The sequence below is a fragment of the Protopterus annectens genome, chromosome 11.part0 (assembly GCF_019279795.1).
Source record: "Protopterus annectens isolate FY-2018-M chromosome 11.part0, PAN1.0, whole genome shotgun sequence".
Classification (NCBI taxonomy): Eukaryota; Metazoa; Chordata; order Ceratodontiformes; family Protopteridae; genus Protopterus; species Protopterus annectens.
This window is the reverse complement of record NC_056745.1, coordinates 1,349,728,090-1,349,742,072: the sequence shown is the minus strand read 5'-3', so window position 1 is coordinate 1,349,742,072 and position 13,983 is coordinate 1,349,728,090. Positions and strand designations below refer to the sequence as shown.

Here is a 13,983-nt window from a genome sequence, read left to right as displayed (position 1 = left end):
GCTGAGTTTGTCTTGTCAGATTCTTGAAGTAATCTGGAAGTTGTTTCTGCTTTTCTTCTGTGAGAAAGGCCATTTGGGTGGTTGTATCTAGATCTGCACCCAAGAAGGTTATCCTTTGGGATGGTACAAGTCTTGATTTTTGGATGTTGACTGTGTATCCCAAGGCCTGTAATAGCTTGATGGCATAGTCCAAGTCCTTTAACAAATTTGTCTTGCTGTCCGCTTGTATCAGGCAGTCGTCCAGATATGGGCAGATTTGAATCCCCTGAAGTCTGCAGTGTGCAATTACTGATGCCAGGCATTTCGTGAATACTCTGGGCGCAGTAGATAAGCCAAAGGGCAATGCTGAGAATTGATAATGCTCTGATCCTGCAAGAAATCTGAGGTGTCTTCTGCAACTTTGTCGAATGGGGACATGCAGGTATGCCTCCTTGAGATCTAGAGTCACCAGCCAAGACTCCTTGCCCAGCATGGGAAGAAGCTGCTGTTGGGTCAGCATCTTGAATTTCGGCACAATGAGGTAAGTGTTCAGTGCGGACAGATCGAGAATAGGCCTCCATTGATTTTCTTTCCTTGGAACAAGGAATAGCCTTGAATAAAAACCTTGGCCTTGTTCTGAGAGAGGTACCTTCTCTATGGCTTTCATTTGTAGTAATTTGGTGATTTGCTTCAAAGCCTCCGCCCTCTGATTTGGTGGCAGGTCTGGCATTCCTTTTCTTTTTGGCAATGTGTGGAAATGGAACCTGTAGCCTTTGTCTATTATTTGCAGTGTCCATGAGTCCCTTGTAATGTAATGCCAATTTTCTGAAAATAAAGAAAGCTTTCCACCCAATGGTGCTTCTAATTGAGCCCTGGTTGGCGGAGTCAAAAATAAGTCATAGTGTTTGTCCTGGTGTTGCAGATGTTGTTGCTGTTCTTGCACTACCTATCTGGTTTGGTGGCTGCCACTGACGGCCTCTGTAGTGGCCTCTAGCTTGCCTCTACCTCTGGTACGCCTGTTCCTGCCTCTCTGTGATCTTTCTGAGTCCGGAAAGGACCAATTCTTAGTAGGCCAATTTCTGCTGAATCTCGGTGGTTGTACCTGCAGAAAGTCCTTGACTGTTTGCACAGATTTTGCCTTTTCTTCAAACTTCAAGACCTCCTGGGCCGTGGAGCCAAATAATTTTTGTTTTTCCATTGGAGCATCCAGGAGCTTAGCTTTAACATGGTCCGGTAGAGATTGTTCCTTCAACCAGGCATGCCTTTGTACAACTGCCCCTGTCATTGCTGACCTACATGAAGCTTCCATTGCATCATAACCACATTGCAAAAAATGGTTGCTAACCTGCTGTGAGTTATGTACCAGATCTTGAAGTGATTTATGGTCAAGGGGCTCAGAGGAGGGCTCAGGGGAGGAAAGTTTTATACAATTCATCTAACAAATACTCTTGGTACTGAATCATATGGAATTGACAATTTAATTCCCTCATAGAAAGAGTTGCAGAAGTATAAACTTTCTTTCCCCATCGCTCTAAAGCTCTAGATTCCCTTTCAGAAGGTAAAGGATTTTTAGCAGTGGCAGCTGCCACCCCTTTTGGGCCCTGAGAAATGGTTTCTGGGTCTGCAGTGTGGGCGGCCTTGTACAGGTGAAAATGAGAATCCGGGACCCTGTAGTACCAATCAGGTTTGGCAGGAGCCGGAGGGAGAGAATCGGGCTGTACTAGCATCAGAGTACACATCATCAATAACATTCAAAACAGGAGGTATAGCCAAAGGCCTATGCTGAGGTAAATGCAAAAAGGTCCTTAATCTTTTTCTGGAATCAGAAAATTCCTGGCCCTGCCATTGGAAATGTTCTCATAGAATGCAGTGTCTCACCAAAAGAAAACTCTTCAGGAGGGGAGGCCGAAGGAATAGATTCTTCAGCATCAGAATCCTCGTAGGCCGAATAAGCCTCCTGCTGGTGCTCTGACAACACAGATTCATCCATAGACTCATCTGAAGAGTGGGGGTCAGAGGGCTCAACCCTGGGCCTTTTTTCTGGAGGTGGGAGAGAGCCCCTGTCCGGGTGAGGTTGAGAACCTCTAATTAAGGAGATAAGATCCTCTGCTAGGCTGAGAATTTGAGTGCTGGTAGAAGGCCTCTGAGAGGTAGACCTGGGAGGCAAAGCTTTGGCAAGTTTGGCAGCTTTAGCCCTAGAGAAGGCCTTAATGGACATGGATGCAGGGGGGGTCTGGCTGCACCACGTGCAGGGGTGGACTTATCTAAAGGAATGGTGTCGGACATGTCCTGGACACCGGTTTCCGAAGGTAGTTCAATAACCGACTCGGCCGGAGCCGCCGAGGTAGTCTGTTGTAAGGTTTCGGCAACAGGAAGCACCAAGGACTCTGTTTCAGCCGAAACCGAGACACTCGCAGTAGGCCTGACCGAGGTTTCAGCCGAAACCGCGGGCCGTGAGGGTCGGTCCTTGTCCTTCCGTTTTTTAACTACATGTGAAGTCGGAGTCTCCGACGGCATTTTATATGCAAAACTGGCCCCAAAATATTCCTCTGCAAACTCCGACCGATGCCTAAGCGTTCGTCGGTTGAAGGAAGCACAGGCAGAGCAGGCCAAGACGTCGTGGTCCGGGCCTAAGCAAGGGAGGCAGTAAGAGTGGAAATCCTTATGAGGTATTTGTTTCCCACAAGTTAAACAATTATTTACTTTATCTGACATCGGCTGAGGCAAGAAAGAGGCAAGAGAGAGTCCCCAACGGGGTACTTAGCTTTTTCGAAGTCTTCGGTAGCTGAATCAAAGGAGCTGGCCGACCGGCACTTGCGAACTGCTTCTGCTTCGGGCACCGTGCGGCAAGAAAGACTGAGGAAGATGGCGTCGGCTGATGCTTTTATACCCCCAGGCGCTCTGACGTCGGGGAAAGTGCGACATCAGCCGAGGCCAGACCCAGACTTTGGAATCCGGCCGACCGAAGGGCTGCCTGAGGCAGGACAACCCATACGTTATGACTGCAGATGCATCCTTGAAGGACATCTAGGGGCTGGCTAGGATGCCCTTGCAAGACTGCAGAGGCAAACACTGCCCTGGATTTGGAGAAGATAGTCAGGTGGTAATGTTTGGTAAAGGTATGAACAGATGTCCCTGGTGGGGACTCCTCTGAGGAAAGCTGCAGAGGTGGAGGCTGCTCTAGTGGAGCGAGTCCTGACCCCCTTGGGGGGGGGGGGGTTTCCATATTGCTTGTAGAAGAAATGGATGCAGTGTGCTATCCATTTGGAAATGGTTTGGAGATGGCTTTGCCCTCTGCCTCTGCAGCAAAGCTAACCAGCAATTGATCAGACTTTCTGAAGGATTTAGTCCTGTCTAGATAGAATCTGAGCTGTCTGTACACATCTAGAAAGTGCAGGATTCTTTCCCCCTTGTTCTGTGGGTTAGGGAAAAAGGTGGGCAAATTAACTGATTGGGTGAGAGCCACACTGGACACCACCTTGGGCATGAAGGATGGGTTAGTCCTGAGGGATACCCTGTCAGCATGGAAGATGAAGGGTTTCACAGCCATGAGTGCTTGCAGCCCGGAGACCCTTCTGGCTGAAGTGATGGCCAGGAGGAAAACTGTCTTCCATTAGAGAAATTGCATCTTCACTGAAGAGGCTGGTTCAAAGGGGGGCAACATGAGCTTTTCCAGCACAAAGTTCAGGTCCCAAGCTGGGGTTGATGCTCTTATGGGTGGCCTCAAGTTGCTAGCCCCTCTTAGGAACTGTTTGATCAGAGGGGGTGTGAGAAAAGGGGCTGCTCAGTGGGGAAATGAGCAGAGATGGCAGAGGCATGAATTTTAACAGATGAAAAAGAGAGACCACTGTGTAGCAGATCAGCCAAGTAATCCAGGATGAGGGAGGGAGGGCTGTGCAGTATTGGCTCCCTTAGCCAGAATCCAGGTGCAGAACCTTTTCCATTTGTCAGCATAAGACTTTCTAGTGCATCTGGCCTCACGTACAGCATCTAGAACCTGTTTACTGAGGTTAGCAGATTGATCGGGGGTTAGGGAATAAGTCAAGCTGCTAAATTGAGGGTCTGCAATTGGGGATGCATGAATTCTCCTTCCTTTTGGGTCAGGAGGGTTGGAATTTGAGTAAGATGCCATGGTGGCAGTGGGGACAGGCTGTGCAGCAATGGGTACCAGTGCTGGTGAGGCCAGTCTGGAGCAATAAGAATTGTCCTTGGTTTTTCCTCCTCTATTTTGTGCAGGACCCTAGGGATGAGTAGTAGTGGAGGAAAGGCATAGACCAATAGACTGACCCAGGGGAAGGACAGGGCATCCACTTTCCAAGCCATGCAGTGATGCTCCCTGATGGAGAACTTGCTGAGCTGATTGTTGGTGTGGGAGGCAAAGAGGTTGACCTTCAAGGTGCTCCATTTCTGAGTTATTAGAGTGAAGGTTCTTTTGTCGAGCTGCCACTTGTGTGGGTTCCAGAAGATTTCTGCTAAAGTGGTCTGCCTGAAAATTTAGAGAACCTGGTAGGAATTGTGCTAACAGTTGGAGTTGCATGGCAAAGGCTGTGTGCCAAAGGGTCATGGCCAGCCTGTATAGAGGGTAGGAGAGAGTCCCTCCCTGCTTGTTGATATATCACATTACAGTGGTGGTGTCTGTTTTGATCAGGAGAGCCCCTGGGGAGGGAAGGGGCTTGAAAGCTGTCAAGGCTTGCTGGACAGCTATCTCTTTTTGATGTGCAGATGGATTTGCTGTGGGCTCCATTGGCCCTGTATGCACCTGCTGTCCAGCTGTGCACCCCAGGGATAGTCTGATGCATCTGTGGTGACTGTCTGGGTGGCGGGTGGTGAGAAAGGTAGTCCCTTGTTGTGGGTGCATGTTGTTTGCACACCAAAGAAAATCTTTTTTGAGGCAAGGTATCATGGGTACAAGTCTCCAGGTCTTGACAGTGTTGAACCCAAAGGCTTTTTAGGTACCACTGAAGTTTCCTCATATGCAGTGTAGCATATGGAATGAGTAGAATGAAAGATGCCATGAACCCCAGAGCTTGCAGGATTTTCCTTGCAGATAACTGGGGTCTGGTGGCTAGTTGAGAGAAGTAGGCTGTCAGGAAAGTCTGCTTTTCTGGTGTAAGGAATGCCATCTGGAATGCTGTGTCCAGGCTTGCTTCCAAGAATACAGTCCTTTGGGTTGGTACCTGTTTGGATTTCTTTTTGTTAATTGTGTATCCTAGGGCGGTTAGTAGGGATGCTTGAGCAGCTTTTCCTGGCTGTCTGCCTGAATTAGGCAGTCATCTAAGTATGGGTAAATCTGGATATTCCTTTGTCTGCAAAAGGCAATGGCTGGAGGCAGACATTTTGTGAAAACTTTGGCAGCAGTAGATAAGCCAAAGGGAAGTGCAGAGAACTGAAAGTGCAGAGATCCTGCCCTGAAACTGAGGTATTTCCTGCATGATTTCCTGATAGGAATGTGGCGGTAGGCCTCTTTTAGGTCTAGGGTGGCTAGCCAAGCATCCTTGGCGAGCATGGGAAGCAGCTGCTGAAGGGTGAACATTTTGAATTTTGGTATCACCATGAAGGTGTTTAGAATGGATAAATTGAGGATGGGGCACCAGGTGCCCTCTTTTCTGGGTACCAGAAAAAGTTTTGGAGTAGAAACCTTGGCCTTTCTGTTCTGCAGGAACGTGCTCTATTTCCCTCATAGAGAGCAGGGAAAGGACTTGCTTTTGTGTCTCTGCCCACTGGTTTGGAGGTAGATCTGGGAACCCTTTTGGAGTTGGAAGAGTGTGGAAAGAAAATGTGCATCCCTGGGACACTATGCTGAGAACCCAGCGGTCGTTGGTAATGGTGGCCAAGATGCTTGCGTGAAAGGAGAGTTTTCCTCCTAGGGGTAAGTGAAGGTGGGCAGAGGGAGGGGGACTAATAGTTTTGGCATTGAACAAAGCACAGCAGCGACAGCAGGTGATGTCGTGGTCTGGGTCTACGCAAGTGATGCAGTAAGAATGAAAGTCTCAGTATGGTATTTGCTTTCCACAGGTAAGACATTTAACTTTTTTCTGACATCGGTTAGTGCAAGAAAAAAGGATCCCCAACGGGGTATTTAGCTTTAGAAGACTTCAGCTTCAATCCGGAAGATGAAACTCTGGTAGCGGCCGGCACTCGTGCAAACTGCTTCTGCTAAGGGCTCAGCGGCAAGACTGATGTAATGGCGTCGGCTGCCTTACTTTATACTACTGACGACCTGACGTCAGTCCTGAAGCTACAGCAACTCATGCAGAAATACTAAGCAGCTGGTATTCGGGTTGGCCAAGGGCTACCCTGGCAGGTATAACCCAAATGTGATGACTGCAACAGTGAAACACGAAATCAATTATCCAATCACAGCCTTCCAAAGTTTTCAGGTACAAAAAATCAACATCTGAATATGTAAACATTATATGTATTCGCTTCTGTGCGTTTTGAGCTTGCGCAATATACTGTACCATTTGTACTTACAGTAAATTTGTTTTACTTTTCTTGTTTAATGTTCATCAAAAACATTTTTAGAAGTTTTTTTTATCCAGTTTAATTATATGTTTGATTATCTGAACAGTCTGATTATCTGAACTACCCTAGGTCCCAATTAGTTTAGATAATCGACTCTTTACTGTACTCTGCATTCCTGTATTAAAGATATGACACATCAACAAAAGCAGAATCCTATGAGAAAACTGCAGTCAAAGAATGGTGGACTTTGGGGCCAAGATCCATGCTGTGAACTGAACCTAACCCTTCAGTGAGGCTCAGAAAAAGGTTAAATGGCAAAAAAAAAAAAAACGTAAAAACAGACCGTACAACCTACACAAGAATAGAACTACTTTTTTTTCTTAATGCATTCTATTTTATTATACAATATATAGATAAAAATTTCTACAGACAAAGCTTTTGAACACAACAGCCCAATAAAGCAATGCATCTTAGAAACTGTACATCTGGAATTACAAATAAAAAGAATAAAAAAACTGAACAGCAAAAGAACATTTAGTCTTCCTTGGGGGCTTAAAGTCACTTTGTAACTAACAAAAAGCAGGGTGCTCAAAGGGTTTTGGTGTCATCCCTCAACTAAATGTCTTGGCTTTTCAATAATATTTTTATTTCAAGTCTGTAGAAAATGAAAAAAAAAAAAAAACAGAAAAAACAGTTTATATCACAAATATGAACACTAAAGTAGTTAACATTCTCATGACTGAGACTTTAAATATCACAGCCTTGTCAGCGAGTAAATGCTCTAGTCTTTATTTTCCTTGGTGGCATCAGCTATCGGTGGCAGCTCACTATTGAGGTGTGTCCTCACTGTAGATATTCCTATGCCCAAAATGCCCAAACTACTTCTTGAAACAAAAAAGCACACTATCTATTTTGGCTTTTAGATACTATGTATTTTGGCTTTTGGGAGTCCAAACATGCCCAGTCAAGATTTTAAGCAACCAACCCGGAGAAGGTATAAAATCCATTCAAATCTTTCATCTTCTGAAATTACTATTATTAATTAATGCACAGCATGACCAAAATGTCTGCTAATTTCTTTTTAACAAAACAAGTAATTTGATGGCCAATTCATTTCTCAGTTGAGTAGCATTTAAATTGCCACTGCTCAGCTAAGATGCTCCCAGGGGTCTGACTTGCGTACCAAGTAGCTTGAAGTATCTTGGTTCAATAAGACCAAAGAACTGTCAGTTTTATCTAGGGTATCATAGCTAAATGAAACTGTCAATGTTTGTTCATGTCACTCTTACAGACAAGCTAGGAATTCCTACCAATGAAGCCTCACCATCAGTGGCTTCTGCCACATAGTTTAAAGGAAAATAAACACATTTTAATTTTAAACAGCTTGTACTCTTGAAGTAAACTTTTCAGGATAGAAAGTATTCAAAAGGATGTTATTTAGTAAGAATACATTTTATAATTTGCAAAAATGGGGTACAGTGAATGACAAAAGGGTGATTACACTTGAGTGGGATAAAGAAGAGCACATTAACTTCTGTCCAGCTTCAGAGCAGTAGCAAACTTTTGAAAATGTTTTGTCTTGAAAAGCTCAATTAGGAGACAAAAGTTAATACTACTAAAAGCTTGCTTATTTTCCTCCAAATGCATCATAGTACAAGAAACACCCTAAGTTGTGTGAATCTCACATCACCATTAGAATTTAGTGTAGTGTAGAGAACACTCATGAACAAAATTAAACTTGTAAAATTAGTCTGGAATTGTACGTCAATGAAAACATTTAGCTTATGAGGGACTGCTGAAATGGACAGCACTGCTGCAGCTGCAGATCCCAGTAATCAGAGCTGCTGACATCACTCACCACCAATAAGTCCTGGGACAGAGTTCCAACCTTTCTTATGTCCCCCCTTCTGCAGGACAGACATGACACAATTGTTGCCCTACTTGCATCAGATTTGGCTCTTCCAGGTGAGAGACTCAAGCACTCCCAGAACTAGATGACAGCCATCTGGCTGATTTGTTCTTGCAGAGGTTAGAGTCCAGAATTAGGGAGCAGAAGCTCAGTGTTCTGGTTTTGTAGATGCCCCAGGCCCATCCTAACCTCTCCTCATTGGGGCCAGCTGAATACAGCTGTGTGGGTAGGAAATGGATGTGCATACTCCCACCCACAACACATTCAATAGCACATGTGCAACTTAACTGCCTGCTTTTTCTTTCACAAGTGACCCGCTATTAGGCCTCACTAATGGGATGGAGCAGGATGCCTCCCTTGTCCCCAGGATAACAAACTGGAGTCAGCTGCTCAAGTCAAAACACCTACCAACTAGCCCTTCTAGCGCCCATGCTCCTAATTCAACACAAGCAAATCCAACACAAGCAACATAAAAATCATAGTCAAGGTTTCATTCCAACCTTTTCTTTTTCTTGGGCCCTTTCCACAGATGTTCCTGGTCAGCTTCCAGATGCTTGGAACAACAGAGTTACTTTCAAGGCTGTCCCTCTAACTGATCAGTGAAGCCAGCAAGAAAAGGTACCACTATCTTCCACCCACCAGAAAACTGCTAAAGTTAAGAAGCGCATTTAGTTGTTGGATACTAACTGTACTCACCTGCTTACAGATGTCACTGAGAATATGAATGTGCCTACCCATTTCTCCAAAAGGAACCACCAGAATAAAATTGTGCGATTTACTTCAAGAACTTTAAAATGAGAATCAAACTTTCACATTAAATAAAAATGTGTGTTCAGTGCTATTTTATATAAGGGGAGGAAGCAGTAAACAAAGGCCAGCAGAGCTACATAAAACATTTAAAAGCAAAATGGGTTAAGCTAAGGGAAGGAGCGTGCCCCCCCCCACCAAATGATTTATCAGCTTGGGGGTATGAGGCTGGACCACAACAGTAGCTGCATCCCCCCCAAAAATACATGCCACCTTTCCATAAAAATGTATTTAATCACAAAATGATAACCTGCTGGCAGGCAGTGAATAATGGTTAAAAAAAATCAAATTGAGGGCACCAAAAATGATGCGTTTTTAAAAACAAAAAACTTTACTGGTATAATGTACTAACCAACATCAGAGAAGAAAAGCAGTACTTCAAATGGACCAACTATTCTTAATGACCTTAAAACTGCCAATGGCTATATGCCTTACTTTGAAAGCATAATTAAAATACACTTATGCAATTTATATACATATCTATACTTTTAAATTTCTAATGTTTAGTCAGTGACTCTCAGTACAGAGTGCAAAATACAAATAGCAAGTGGGAACAATAATGACAATTTCATATCAAATGGTTATGTATTATTTCTAAAGACTTCAGTATCATTATAAACGTCTCCTAAGTTTTACTGCATACAATGGTAAAATAAAGTATAATGCATTAAGTATAATGTAAACTTTTTACACTTTATACATCACACAACATAATATGTAATACGCTTACTTCTAAACATTTTTAAAAGTTTAGTTCAAACGTTTCTCTAGTATCACTAGCACCTGAAGTTACAGAAAAATTGGGAGTTGGTGACCTGATTCAGTTTACTTCCCTAGTACAAACATCACATAAAAATTAAAAAATAAATAAAAAGCTGGCAGTCTGATATTCCCCCCAGTACCTCTCCAAAACAGCTTCAACAAAACTCAGTGTATAAAGTTTGGAGTGTCAATGCTGTTGCCCACAGATGAAATTATCACTGTGCTAAATATACAACTGGTCAAGAACTTGTTCCAACATTCAGAAATAACAGGCCATATATGCAAGTTTTAAACCAGTAATGCCTATGGCATCTTTTCACAGATTGCAGCTTCCTTCAGCATTCAGATCATTACGGTTTAAACAGCATTTTAAAAGAAAAAAGTCTACATGTCTGCAAGAATGCAAATTTCCCATTTTCTTGGCTCTGAACTACTACCAAAACTGATCACATACAATGATGATCCCATGATGGAAAAAGTCATACACCAAGACAGAAAGACAAATATGCTGAAAAAAATGAAATCAAAATTATCAAAGGTTCCAGCCTTGTTTCCATGAAAGGTGGTGAAAAATACAGATTAAATAAAATTAAACTGTTTGAAGCAGTTACTTTGAAAAAATCTGCAATGACTGGATCTCAAGCAAAGGACGGAGTCATGAACTGTTCAAAACTTGACATGCAAGTGCCATCTGATGACCTGTCAGTTGAGAATGTCCCACGATCAAAAGGTTCTTTGATGGCAAACATTAACAGTAACATCCCTACAGCAATAAGTGAACTACACTATACTCTGCAAATACATCTTGTGTGCCTGTCACAAGAATATTGTTTTCAAACTTGGGTGGGATCTAACTAGAATAACCTGTTTACCTTGACCAATCTGGCCAGAACATGGGAAAGCACTTGACTTAAAAAAAAGTAGTAAAGCTTGCAAATATAGTATTTCCTGACAAAGACAATGCAGCTTATTTGTCCAGCGGCAGCCACATTCTACAGGCAGTTATGTTGATCTAAAGAACGCCTGTCTATTCAAAAAAACAGGCAATGCTCTGCCTATAAATTCACTCAAGATTTCTTCATTCCAGACAGCTGCAATCAAAAACAGCAGCTACGGCAAAGGTAATTTTTCTTATGTTAGTATCCACGATTCCATCAATGCAGTTCTGACACACCGAAGCTTCAAAAGAAAATACTGGCAATCCTTTGCCTAAACTAAGCTGGTTTTAGCAATAATTACACTGGCCCCAGGACTTTTGCTTGCTTGTAGTGCGACTTCATTTTTTTTCACTGGTTAGTCAACTTCAGTTAGATGAAAACCACACAGTGTGAAAGCTTAAGCCTCGTCAGATATGCCCATTATGTACAGTTGCTATTGGAACTGGAACGTCTGGAGCCCCACGATAAGCACGACAGCCTCCTTCAGAATAACCGTTTTTCGTAACTAGGGAGGAGAAAAAGGACAAGTCAATTGTCATTTTAGAACAAAATGTACAGAAAAATTAGAATAAATGTTGCTTAACCCCCTTTCAAACTTCATTTACAAAAAAATCCCACCAATGCCTACTGAAGACACTAAGTGAAGTGACAACGTCTGCACTTCAGCAACACTCCCCTCCCATACATCCGTTTAACTGGAATACAATACTTCACAACTATCTGAAGTTTGCTGTGTGGTACAGCCCTCCTAGGCAAAGAATTCTGGATAAAGACTGAATACATACCAGACAAGCAGATTTTCTGCAGTTAAATTACATCTTACTAATAATTTGGGCACATCCTACCTTGGAAAGTAACAGCTAGTCACTCTTCACACACTCAGTAGATAAGGAATAAACACTAACAGTTTGGAAGTTAGCAAGTAAACGGTGCTTACAATTTTAAAATTCAACCTCATCAGTACTGCAAAACGGATAAAAACTTCATGATACATACTATCCTCAAATCCAGGATTAGCTGCTAAAGGTTCTAGTCAGTTCAGCACTTTTAAGACATACCTGGGCTGTAACTAGTCCTGCAGCTCCCATAATGCTCTGCGCCCTCTTTTCTTCTCCAGATCTCAAGGGTGTTCAACAGTGAGCACATGCACTTAGATTCATACCACATTAACATACAAGCAACAATCCACAAACAATACCTCTCCATAGATTCATCCAAAAACCTCCAAACCCGTTCAATAGGGTGGAGACATGAGGTCAGGAATTTTGAAGCGGATGGACATGGATTGACAGTTACAGCAATCATGTAACTAACTACCTTACATGAAGTAATCCATTAATTTCAATATCAATAGACAGAACAGAGTTCCCAGCTCATTTTCATGGTTGGCAATGTACGGTTGTGTAAAAACTTGCCATAACAGTAGATGTCCTACTGATCACTGTTGCAGTATTCCAAACTGTTAGGTTCAGATAAGTGCTCAGTTGGAGAACCTTCCTTGTTTTTTTCTCAGCACCACAGGTGTCTGTTACTCTACTGGACGTCAGCTAAGATGGGAAAGTGCAACTGTAGAAGGCAGACTTCCTGCAAAGGTCAAGCCCCCTCTGTCTCATGAGCTGAATGATCTGCCCAAAACTGATTTTTTTCCGTAGGGGTCAATGAAGAATAAGTCAACAACCTTTAGTATCTGGAGTGGGAGATCCTGCAGTGGATTCTAAGCGCTTCCTCTTGCACAGCTCTTTCAAGGGACTCCTATCAAGGGGAAACTGACGGGATTGTACAGCTGTGCGCAGCTGTGAAGACACTTGACATAGCTGTAGATAGACTACATTCACTGTTATGTTAGTAACTCTTAGGATACCTGCCTGCACAAAAACAGACTGCCCTAACACTGGAACTTTTATTTTCTGCATCCAGGTCTGATGAACACCTTCCCTTGCAAAAGTCAAGGCACTGGAGATGTAAAAGGGCATCAGCCAGTGCCATCTTCATGTCTTTCCTCTGCCTGAAGCAGGTTCAGGAATTGATACTGAAAGCCAAAGCACAACTCACCCTAGGTGGGAGACTAACCAAGGAGAGACTCCCCAAAGCCTGTTCCTGTAGGTACAAGTCTGTTTTGGAGGTGATAAGATTGATCAAAACTGATCTATAGCACAGAGAAGAAGAGTGACCTGAACACAGATTCCAGACCAAGGGAGAAAGATAGAAGGAACTGGCCACTGCAAAAGTGAATATAAGTGAACATCTACAATTATGGGAAGTACCAAACACACCTGTAATAGGTTTTTCATAATTCAGTGTTGCAGTACTGACTACCTGGTGGATTCCCAAAGCTTATGGACAAGACAGTTGACACATATGAAGTAGGGGACAAAAGATCCTGCATGACAGCCATGACAAAACCTACTATCTCTGGAAATGATGAGTAGGTTATAATGCTTTGCAAGGGTATGAAAAAATGACTAAGTAGCTGCTTTGATAATGACATCATTCATTACACCCTTTAATTAAGGCCTGTTGTGGTAGTCATGGTCCTGGTGGTATGAACTCACTGTGCTAGAGTTATTTCTCATATTAATGGCATCACAATGCATTAGAGTAGGCAATCTGCTCAAAATATTTGGTTTGTTGACTGCTTTTCCTTGTATCCCCTTAGCAAAGGATATAAAAACCTAAATTAGACCGTGTCCTGTCCAAGCAAACATTTTACTGCCTGCATGCATCTAGGAAGTGCAAGCCTCACCCCTTGTTCTGTGGAGATGGCAAAACACAAGTGAATTAATGGCTCAATTCAGTGAGTTTTGCACGCACTTTTGGAATGGAGGAGAGATTAAGTGACCCTTGCCCTTGTGGAATACCAGAATGGGTCCTGGGTCCTCTGAACATGAGGTTGTAACTTCAAACTTCTTCTAGCCAAAGTCAGCACTACAAATCTGTTTTTAGTTGGGGGTGGCTGGGGGAATGTCTCAGATGGAGGACAAGTAATGTCCTTCAGACACAAAACATGTTGGTGCTGGAGCAAGCAGCTCTGGGGAAGATCAACAACCTAATTATTTTGGATTGTGAAGATGTGCTGTGGGACAAAGATGTGGCAGCCTGCTGACAGATCACACCAGAGGCCTT

General features: G+C 43.2%; 1 protein-coding gene across 1 annotated transcript in view; it reads right to left on the bottom strand.

Annotated features, from left to right (window-relative positions):
• Window positions 1-6,815: 6,815 nt before the first annotated feature.
• Window positions 6,816-13,983, bottom strand: part of LOC122815846 (inosine-5'-monophosphate dehydrogenase 1b) — a gene marked incomplete in the record, with an annotated part of 1,150,443 nt that continues 1,143,275 nt past the window's right edge. The window contains 1 exon segment of the mRNA XM_044088659.1: window positions 6,816-11,365. Within this exon segment, the coding sequence (XP_043944594.1) occupies window positions 11,344-11,365 (22 nt within the window).